We start from the raw sequence: 11607 nt of genomic DNA on the forward strand, positions 1-11607 counted from the left end.
CTTGAGGTATCAATAGTTTGAAGTGCCTGAAACAGTCCTTTCCCACAAGACTTGAGTCTGTTCTTCACTGATGATAGAAACTCTCTGGTTTATAGAAAGTCTTTGGACAAGCATCAAAACAAAATAGAAACTGTAGTTGACAGAGAATGATTGTGGTTAAGTTATTAGTGATCATTGTTAAATATGGAAGATGTGATGAAGGCTGAGAATAAGAATAATGCTACAAACAAATTTGGTTGTATGGAGCAGTGTACCTCCAAGCCTCTGAAATATACAGAAAACCTGTTTAGAGTTGTTTCATAAGTGTCTTGGTCAGTGTTTCTCCTGAAGTTTAAAAAAAATATTATGAACAGCAAGGGAATTTACATAATTCTAGGGACTTCTCATAAAGTAAACAGTTTTGAAATGTATGAATAACATTTTACCTATGCAATTCAACCTAGGGAAAGCTTAATGTCTTCTGATAAAGCAGTTCTTACCACACAACTCTTAAAAGTAATAACATGCTATATAAGCTTAATTATTTTTAGCCTCTCTTTTATATGGTGAAATAAAAAGCCTGCCTTTTCTCTGGGGTTCTCTGAGAAATTTCAGAAGTACTTTAGGTGGATTTCTTCTTAATTTATCAGTTCAGTTCAGTCATTCAATCGTGTCCGACTCTTTCTGACCCCATGAACTGCAGCACGCCAGGCCTCCCTGTCCATCACCAACTCCCAGAGTCCACCCAAACCCATGTCCATTGAGTTGGTGAAGCCATCCAACCATCTCATCCTCTGCTGTCCCCTTCTCCTCCTGCCCCCAATCCCTCCCAGCATCAGGGTCTTTTCAAATGAGTCAGCTCTTCACATCAGATAGCCAAAGTATTGGAGTTTCAGCTTCAACATCAGTCCTTCCAATGAACACCCAGGACTGATCTCTTTTAGGATGGACTGGTTGGATCTCCTTGCAGTCCAAGGGACTCTCAAGAGTCTTCTCCAGCACCACAGTTCAAAAGCATCAATTCTTCGGTGCTCAGCTTTCTTTGTAGTCCAACTTTCACATCCATACATAACCACTGGAAAAACCATAACCTTGACTAGATGGACCTTTGTTGACAAAGTAATGTCTCTGCTTTTTAATATGCTATCTAGGTTGGTCATAACTTTCCTTCCAAGAAGTAGGCGTCTTTTAATTTCATGGCTGCAGTCACCATCTGCAGTGATTTTGGAGCCCAAAAAAATAAAGTCTGTCACTGCTTCCACTGTTTCCCCATCTGTTTGCCATGAAGTGCTGGGAATGGATGCCATGATCTTAGTTTTCTGAATGTTGAGCTTTAAGCCAACTTTTTCACTCTCCTCTTTCACTTTGCTCAAGAGGCTCTTTAGTTCCTCTTCACTTTCTGCCATAAGGGTGGTGTCATCTGCATATCTGAGGTTATTGATATTTCTCCCGGCAATCTTGATTCCAGCTTGTGCTTCTTCCAGCCCAGCGTTCCTCATGATGTACTCTGCATATAAGTTAAATAAGCAGGGTGACAATATACAACCTTGACGTACTCCTTTTCCTATTTGGAACCAGTCTGTTATTCCACGTCCAGTTCTAACTGTTGCTTCCTGACCTGCATACAGATTTCTCAAGAGGCAGGTCAGGTGGTCTGGTATTCCCATCTCTTGAAGAATTTTCCACAGTTTATTGTGATCCACACAGTCAAAGGCTTTGGCGTAGTCAATGAAGCAGAAATAGATATTTTTCTGGAACTGTCTTGTGTTTTCTATGACCCAGCGAATGCTGGCAATTTGATCTCTGGTTCCCTCTGCCTTTTCTAAAACCTGCTTGAACATCTGGAAGTTCATGGTTCACATATTGCTGAAGCCTGGCTTGGAGAATTTTGAGCATTATTTGCTAGTGTGTGAGATGAGTGCAATTGTGCGGTAGTTTGAGCATTCTTTGGCATTGCTTTCTTTGGAATTGGAATGAAAACTGACCTTTTCCAGTCCTGTGGCCACTGCTGAGTTTTCCAAATTTGCTGGCATATTATATTCCAGCATCATATTCCAGGATTTGAAATAGCTCAACTGGAATTCCATCATCTCCACTAGCTTTGCTCGTAGTGATGCTTCCTAAGGCCCACTTGACTTCACATTCCAAGATGTCTGGCTCTAGGTGAGTGATCAAACTATCATGATTATCTGGGTCATGAAGATCTTTTTTGTACAGTTCTTCTGTGTATTCTCTTCTTAATATCTTGTGCTTCTGTTAAGTCTAAATTTATATTCTGATCTTAGAAAAACAAAATCAAAAGTTGTTGGAAGAGAGTTGAACATTTTACTAGTACAAGATTACTTAGTTCTTAGGTAGTAATTTAATTGAAATGACAAAGCATTTAAAAAGAGTAGAAGGTAACGTGGTTATAAAGAACAATAGATCTTTCATAAAGGTCGTTTTTTCTTTAAACAACCAAAAACATATTAAAGTGAAAAGAATCTGCTATATAGGCTGATTATAAGGAAGAGAAAGAAGAACCTTTCATATTGTAAGTAAAGGCATTAAACAGTAAATCAGGAAATAGTTCCATGCAAATTGATTCAATTTGTTAAAATTTTAACACATTTCATCCTTTCTTTTGGGGGGGGGGTGCTTTCCTGGTGGCTCAGTGGTAAAGAATCAGCCTTCAATGTAGGATCCGCAGATGTGGGTTTGATCCCTAGGTCAGGTAGATGCCCCCTGGAGGAGGGCATGGCAGCCCACACCAGTATTCTTGCCTGGAGAATCCCATGGATAGAGGAGACTGGCGGGCTACAGTCCATGGTTTTGCAAAGAGTCGGACACCACTGAAGTGACTTAACACAAGTACATAGCTTTTTTTTTTTAAGACTTACATATTATAAACTTGTGTAAAATTCAGTTTCTGGGTTTTATCTTTCATTGTGCATTTTTCATATTCTAGAGAAAACTGATACTTTAGGACAAAATGAATCCTCCTCAGAGTCCCTGAGATGCTCTCAGGGAGTCTGTGAGGTAAAAACAATTTTCATAATTATACTAAAATTATTTTAACATGCAGAATGTTCCAGTAAATATTAAAAAAATTTTTTGGTTTTAATTTTTAGGGTGGTAAATGTTAATTGTTAGAACCCATGTAGCAAAAACTCTTTGGGATTGTTGATAATTTTTTGAGTTTTTTTAAAAGAGTCATAGACCAAAATTTTGAGAGCTGCAAATTTGGGGAAATTTTACTTTTTCTTTCCTTGAAAAATAAATACAAAAACAGTTTATATTTCTTGGTCAATTTTACTCCTAGTATAGTCTCGACCACTTATGTTAATTATTACTTTTAACCAAAGTTCACTTCTGTTTCATAGAGGAAACTAGAGGCAGGGATGGACAATTGAGAGATACCATACAGAGACATTGAGTCTGTCTACCAGAACTCATGAACTTTCTATTCTACTTTCTACGCCACACATATCCTTTTACACTTAAAGTAGCAAAATTGAGTGTCTTCCTTATTATGACTCAAAGATATTGCCTCTCTATAATATATGAAAAATAACAAGCAAATTCTATCCTGTATTCAGTGATTATCAATTTAATTAACTCAGTATAGTCTACTGTTTTAACTTAACCTAAAGCCAAAGACCTTAGAAATTATCTTTTAGATGACAGTATGCAAAACAGTAGATAATGTTGAATAGTCAGTTTAGTTGAACACAGATTTAAATTTTCATGCACTTAAACATTACAGAGAATATTAATTTGATTGGCAAATCTTCATACATTAAGAAAAACCCAAGTAAAATAAAATATGTTTGTTTTCTACTTAACACTGATAAATTGGAGAAAGGACATGCATATTTTTAAAACCAAAGTTATTAAGTTAGTCTTGTTTATCAAAAGTTTCACTTAATTGTGAGAACTTGGAATCTTAAAATATTTCTGCTTAGTTGCTATAGGAAGAGTTTTTAATTTGATATAGAGTGTGTGCTTAGTTGCTTCAGTCTTGTCTGACTCTCTGTGACCTTATGAACCATGGCCTGCCAGGCTCCTCTGTCCATGGGATTCTCCAGGCAAGAATACTGGAGTGGGTTGCCATTTCCTTCTCCAATAGTTAGAGTATTATGAGTCAATTTCTCTATTTTCTGGGAATTTTAGATTTCTGGAATTTTTAGAATCATAATTTTTAGAATTATGGATTTCTATCAATTCTCTAATTTATCTGTGTAAACCAATCAGAATTGAGCTCATTTAAGAGACTTTATGTTTGTTAATACTTGTCCGTAGAGTATTAACATAATGGTAGATTAACAGTGGTAGATAAACCTCTTTCTGTATTATAGGTACATAAAGAGCTGATAGCTTCAGTTCTGTCGCTTAAGCCATATAGGTCAAGAATGTACACAGATATACAAAAAATTGCAATTTGGCTACCAGAGCTAGAATTATTTTTAGATTCTTAATTTTAGTTCACAATGGACTAATAGACAAAATAAGCTGAAAAGATGAATTCTGTATTATTTTTTACCTCACAGAATAAATAATTATAATTCATTAATCCATTTACAAAGATCACAGAATGGTCTGATCTTAAAACTACATTTTCATTATCTCTGCCACTGAAAGGATATAGAAAACTAGAACTAGAAAACTGAACTAGAAAAAAAATCTGAAACTTTTAGTAGAGGAAAAAACAGAGAAGTGTCAGCAGAGTTAAATTTTTATTACCATTTTAGGATTCACACTGGGGAACCAGGAAAAGATGAGATCAAGGCTTTAAGCTGCATAGTGGTATTATGTACCTGACTGTATCAAATGAATCAGTTTTGGCATTGGGCATCTTGATGAATGATCTCCAAAACTGTTGAAAGATAAGTTTTGATAAAACATAAAATCATTACTTATTAATAAAATGACTATGTCTCAAGGATATAGCTCATTTATTACTATAGGAATCAGTCATTCTCTTGATTTCCTACCTGGTTGTCTGATATCTGAGATTAAATATCACCTCTGAAACCTTCCTTTCTTGCACTCCTACTGTCTTACTTTGGAAGTTCCATTCAGTATCTTGCCTGGAGAATTCCAGGGACAGAGGAGCCTGGTGGGCTATAGTCCATGGGGTCACAAAGAATCAATCGGACGTGACTGAGTGACTAACACTCCAGTTTTCAGACACAAAAATATGAGGCATCTTTGATTTCTTTCTGCAGTGTACATATCTGATCTGTCCTCTTGTTTCTGTCTAGCATCAAACTATATCAGAACCCATCAGCTGCTAAATTAAAACAAAGATCAGATCTACTTCTTTTCTCCAAACGCAGTGGCTTCCCTCCTCAAAGTAAAGATCTTTCAGTGAATTTCAGGGCACTTCATGAAATGGCTTCCATTATCCCTCTACAATCCTGCTGTTCTCCATTGCTCACCCTATTCTAGCTGCACTTTGCTCATTACTATTCTCCACACGTACCAGACATGGTTCTACCTCATTGCCTTTGTTCTTGATATTTCCTCTGCCTGGAACATAAAAACCAGATGGGGATCTCTTTTCTGTTTTTTGTTTTGTTTGTTTTTTTTTTTAGCACATAAAGAACACCTGTACCTTAGAACCTTTATATTTGTTCTTACCTCTGACCTATGATGCTGTTTCCTCAGATATCTGGATAGTTCACTTGTTTAGTATTATCTGTCCTCAGATGTCATCTAATTGGAGAGGGTGCATAAACGCATTTGGCCCTTATTCTGCTAAATTTTTTTCTCTTTTAGACTTAATGCATCATATTTGTTATTTACCTCTCCACAATGAGTGTAGGTGCTTTGTTTTATTTGCTGTGTTTTCAGTATCTAGAATAGATATTGGCATCTACTGGGTGCTGAATGTTTATTGAATAAATGGAGACAGCTGATAGGGACATGGGGGAGTGGGATTATGAAAAGTAACACCTTGTTACTTCTATTCAGGCTATAGATTATTATCTTTCCTCTCTAACATTTTATAGAAAATTTCTTCATGTGGAAAAGTCTCTGGCTCATGCTTGAATTTAAACCAATTAACTGCTTCAAGCTAACAAGTAAATATTCTTTAATGTGTTAAGACCCTGAGATAATATCTTACATAAGATACTTTGGAGATTAAGGGGTTTGAATTGAGATAATGTTGAAACATAGAATATTGTAGTTTGTCAACCCTGGGTTGAATGCAATTATTATGAATGCCTCTGGCAGTCAAGGTAGAATAAAAGATTCTATGACCGTGGGAAGAACAAAGGCATTTATTTATAGAGAGGGAAATGAAGGGCCTGAGCCAGGTTTGGAACTGCTAAGAGTTGGCAGGTAGATATCATTTATCTTTCCCTAAAGTTTCCACTTACTGGTTGGCCTATGAAGGCAGAAGGTAAGCGGTTGTTTCTTTTTTTTTTTTTTCTTTTTTTTAGTCATAAAGTAGGAAAAAGTCCTTGTCTCTCCATCTTTGACATTTATCCACTCAGGAAATATTTGAATTGCTCTTACCTATCAGGCCTGAGTCTAGGTGCTGGGAATACAGTGGTGGATAAGACAGTTTTCTACTCACCCTATGCTTTTTTTTCTTTTCCTAATTTTGTAGTTTGAATGTTTCATTGTCTTTTAGGTGATGAAAGAACTATGGTCTTTGTTGAAACTAAGAAAAAAGCAGATTTTATTGCCACTTTTCTTTGTCAAGAAAAAATATCAACAACAAGTATTCATGGGTGAGTAGATTATTATGATTTCCTAGTAAGGAGGTAACTTCTATTTTTCATTTGTTAAGAAATGTTGGTATATTTAACTAGTAAAAAATCCTGGAATTAGGATCTCAAGATCTAATTATTATTCTTCATCTTTAAATTTTTATAAGAACCAAGTGGCAGGGATGGATGAGTTAGAAGTATCTTAAGTTCCTCATCATGATTGTCAAGCGATCTCACTTAAAGTCTCTCTGATCCTAGATCTAGGTGTTTATTCAGCTAAATCTATCCAGTGCTTGATATTCTTTTCATTGGGGTACTCGAAAATGTCATATTAACACAATTTCATTGGCACTTTACTAGGATATCTTAAATATTAATCCGTGAATATGTAGAATTCAGAGATTATACTTTAAAAAAATCAGTAATTTTTGAGAAAGCATTTGATCAAGTAGTTGTGTATTTTTTGTCAAAACTAGAAAGAGTTTATTAGTGGGTAAGATTTGATGTTTGTCATATTTGAGTCTGTATTTTGGCTGTAGGTATTAGCTGTCACCTTACTTCATCTGCAAATGGGGTTAATCGTCCTAACCTCAAAGTATTATTGTGAGAATTAAATGATGACTTAAAAGAAATTAGTATAATACTTTGTTTGTAAGAAGTAGACATTAATGTTAAATGTTGCTTTTTTTTTTTTTACTGTCATTAGAAATCTATCCATTGAACTTTAATGATTCTCTTTAATAATTTTCTTAAGAGCTGTTCTAATATATGATTTGTTTTCTTTCAAGTGATCGTGAACAGAGAGAAAGAGAGCAAGCTCTTGGAGATTTCCGCTGTGGAAAGTGCCCTGTTCTTGTTGCTACTTCAGTAGCTGCCCGAGGGCTGGATATTGAAAATGTTCAGCATGTTATTAATTTTGATCTTCCTTCTACCATTGATGAATATGTTCATCGCATTGGGCGTACTGGTCGTTGTGGAAATACTGGCAGAGCTATTTCCTTTTTTGATCTGGAATCAGATAGCCTTTTAGCACAGCCTCTAGTGAAAGTGCTATCAGATGTAAGTTTAATTTTTAAAACTGAATGAATAGTGTTCTTACCTTGTCATTGAAAGCGGACATTTTATATGTATGGATTTTCAGTTCAGTTCAGTTGCTCAATCGTGTCCGACTCTTTGCAACCCCATGGACTGCAGTATGCCTGACTTCCCTGTCCATCACCACCTCCCAGAACTTACTCAAACTCATGTCCATCGAGTTGGTGATACTATCCAACCATCTCATCCTCTGTCGTCCTCTTCTTCTCCTGCCTTCAGTCTTTGCCAGCATCAGGGTCTTTTCCAATGAGTCAGTTCTTCACATCAGGTGCCAGAGTATTGGAGCTTCAGCATCAGTCTTTCTAATGAATATTCAGAACTGATTTCCTTTAGGGTTGACGGGTTTGATCTCCTTATAGTCCAAGGGACTCTCAAGAGTCTTCTCCAACACCACAGTTCAAAAGCATCAATTCTTCAGCACTCAGTTTTCTTTAAAGTCCAACTCTCATATCCATACATGACTACTGAAGAAACCATAGCTTTGACTAGACAGACCTTTGTTGGCAAAGTAATGTCTCTGCTTTATAATATACTGTCAAGGTTGGTCATAGCTTTTCTTCCAAGGAGCAAGTATCTTTTAATTTCATGGCTGTAGTTAACATCTGCAGTGATTTTGGAGCCCCAGAAAATAAAGTCAGCCACTGTTTCCACTGTTTCCCCATCTATTTTCCATGAACTGATGGGACCGGATGCCATGATCTTAATTTTCTGAATGTTGAGCTTCAAGCCAGCCTTTTTACTCTCCTCTTTCACTTTCATCAAGAGGCTTTTGAGTTCCTCTTCACTTTCTGCCATAAGGGTTGTGTCATCTGCATATCTGAGGTTATTGATATTCCTCCAGGCAATCTTGATTCCAGCTTGTGCTTCATCCAGCCCAGCATTTCACATGATGTACTCTGCATATGAGTTAAATAAGCAGGGTGATGATATACAGCCTTGACATACTCCTTTCCCTATTTGGAACCAGTCTGTTGTTCCCTGTCCAGTTGTAACTGTTGCTTCTTGACCTGCATACAGATTTCTCAGGAGGCAGGTCAGGTGGTCTGGTATTCCCAGCTCTTTCAGAATTTTGCACAGTTTGTCGTGATCCACACAGTCAAAGGCTTTGGTGTAGTCAATAAAGCAGATGTTTTTCTGGACCTCTCTTGCTTTTTCAAAGTAAACATAAACGTGTGAGTCTTTTGAGACTTTATGCATGTTGTTTATGAAGTTGATTTTTTTTTAAGGCTCAACAGGATGTACCTGCATGGTTAGAAGAAATTGCCTTTAGTACATATGGTCCTGCCTTCAGTGGTGGTACAAGAGGAAATGTGTTTGCATCAGTTGATACTAGAAAGGTTAGTTGAGGGGGAAAATTTAGAAATTGGCTTTTAGTTATTTACTCTTTGTAAATGTTGTGCTTAATATTGTGAAGTAACTATGGCAATAACTTAAGCCGTTATTTTCATGCCTAGAAAATTAATGTTTCTCTAAATATTTTATGTACATACATAGTTTTGGTCTTAAAGGGGAGGAATTTAAGATTTATGCTCAAACACCTTCCTTTCCCATTTTAAATTCTAATTTGGGATCTTCTGAGATTTTTGTAGTAATTCTTTATTTTTTGAATTCTGACCACATTATTAAGTAAGGTAAAATAATAGCAGTATGGTTGCATATCTTTTCTATTGTGTCAGTTTCTAGGCAACATAATTTTTATACAGAAACAATGGGCATACTAGTCATTAAGTGTTTATGCTTATTCATTGACATGAAGAGCTTTGTTTTTCCATTTGCCAAAACTATTGACTTACATTTTTTCTTGAAATACTCTGTGCAATTTAAACTTCCTAGGTTGATATGGACTTTTTTCAGATGGATTGGATTCAGTGGAAATGAAATTTTTTGTTTGGGGAGGAAATGGTAGAAAGCTTGAGTCCTTGCTATCAGTCTAGGTAGTGTAACTTTAACAGTGCATAAAATTGAATGTTTGTTTGTTTCTTTCTTTTTTAAGAGTTACCACGGCAAGAGCTCTTTGAACACAGCAGGGTTTTCTTCATCACAGGCTCCTAATCCAGTAGATGATGAGTCATGGGATTAAAATGAAAACAACCTGCAAGTTTGTGGTACAGTTTTGATGCAGAGAAGAAAGTAGTTTTGATTTTTTGATTTTTTAAAACAGAAGTATGAAACCTTGCATCTCCTATCCTTCTGTTCTTATTCCTACCCTTAAAAAAAATCCTTACTGACTAGTTACGTGAAATGCTAAAAGTTACAACGTTGCAGTTACTAATACAAATGGTTTTAACCAGAAAGATTAAAGCATTCTAAATGTCTTGCCTATTTCTATTGTATTCTTCAAGGGTTTTAGACATATTTCATGTCTAAATGCCATGTCTTATTATAGTGTTTATTGATCCTACAGCAAACAGGATTATAGGATACACTTTTGGTTAAAAATTATTGGGTTCTATTTTTACTTAAAAGGAGCCTTTAAATAATAGTGTGTCACTGAAATGTAATGACATGATTTTCATGATAGAAACAGTGAAAGACAAGCTTTTAAAAGCAATTTTGATTTTATATCATTAGATATGTGATGAACATGCTTGAATGTTTGCAACGTGAACTCTGTACTCAATGATACAACTGTTTGTATATATAACATACAGACTTCTCCTTAAAAATAAAGGATGAAACTCTTTCCCTCCTAAGTTTTCCGACAGCACTTTTAATTTTTCTTGTTACAGATTATAGTTCTCAACTCTTGTATTTTGAAATTTGATTTGAGTCTTGTGAAACCAATGAAGTGAAAAGTCTTATATAAATTGAATATGTATAATACACATTAATACACGGATGCAGTAATGAAAATCATTCTTTGAGCTCAAACTATATCAACAGAAACAGTGTTGTTCACTCTTGCCATAATTAATTTTTTGATATTTTAGTATTGAGGGTTACCATTACATGTCTTATTGTGTCTACGTGTACCCCAATGTTCATCGCAGCACTGTTTACAATAGCCAGGACACGGAAGCAACCTAGATGTCCATCGGCAGATGAATGGATAAGAAAGCTGTGGTACATATATACAATGGAATATTACTCAGCTATTAAAAAGAATGCATTTGAATCAGTTCTAATGAGGTGGATGAAACTGGAGCCTATTATACAGAGTGAAGTAAGTCAGAAAGAAAAACACCAATACAGTATATTAATGCATATATATGGAATTTAGAAAGATGCTAACGATGACCCTATATGCGAGACAGCAAAAGAGACACAGATATAAAGAACAGACTTTTGGACTTTGGGAGAAGGCAAGGGTGGGATGATCTGAGAGAATAGCACTGAAACATGTATGTTATCATATGTGAAATAGATCCCCAGTCCAGGTTCAATGCATGAGACGGTGCTCAGGGCTGGTGCACTGGGATGACCCTGAGGGATGGGATGGAGAGGGAGGTGGGAGGGAGGGTCAGGATGGAGAACACATGTACACCCATGGCTGACTCGTGTGAATGTACGGCAAAAACCAGCACAATATTGTAAAGTAATTAGGCTCCAATTAAAGAATGATAATTTTTTAAAAAGGGAAGAAGGGGAAAAAACACTGTGTCTAGATTATAAGAAATTCTTAATAAATCATTAAATAAATGAACCATAATATTAACATAAAACAAGTGAGACGTAAATACAGGGGGACAAAAATAATCGGTTTTAAGTGTATGTTTTTATTCTCTTAAAATATCCAAAGCAGCATTTCCTGAACATGTATGTCTTATTATAGGAATTTGTTTAATAAATGAGGCATCACAAATTAAAAGAGGAATGGAACATTCAGTAGATT

At 35.8% G+C, this 11607-nt stretch overlaps 1 protein-coding gene across 3 annotated transcripts in view; it reads left to right on the top strand.

The window, feature by feature from the left end:
- Positions 1–10476, top strand: part of DDX4 (DEAD-box helicase 4) — a 95312-nt gene extending 84836 nt beyond the window's left edge. For all 3 annotated transcript variants that reach the window (XM_088827697.1, XM_088827696.1, XM_055422036.2), the window contains 4 exons: positions 6602–6701; positions 7469–7739; positions 9002–9112; positions 9769–10476. In XM_088827697.1, coding sequence (XP_088683823.1) covers positions 6602–6701; positions 7469–7739; positions 9002–9112; positions 9769–9855 — 569 coding nt within the window. In that variant the 3' untranslated portion in view covers positions 9856–10476. The remainder of the gene's footprint in view (positions 1–6601; positions 6702–7468; positions 7740–9001; positions 9113–9768) is intronic.
- Positions 10477–11607: the final 1131 nt, after the last annotated feature.

This window comes from Moschus berezovskii, chromosome 18 (assembly GCF_049115385.1).
Source record: "Moschus berezovskii isolate FMDL1 chromosome 18, NW_MosBer_1.0, whole genome shotgun sequence".
NCBI classification, from domain to species: domain Eukaryota; kingdom Metazoa; phylum Chordata; class Mammalia; order Artiodactyla; family Moschidae; genus Moschus; species Moschus berezovskii.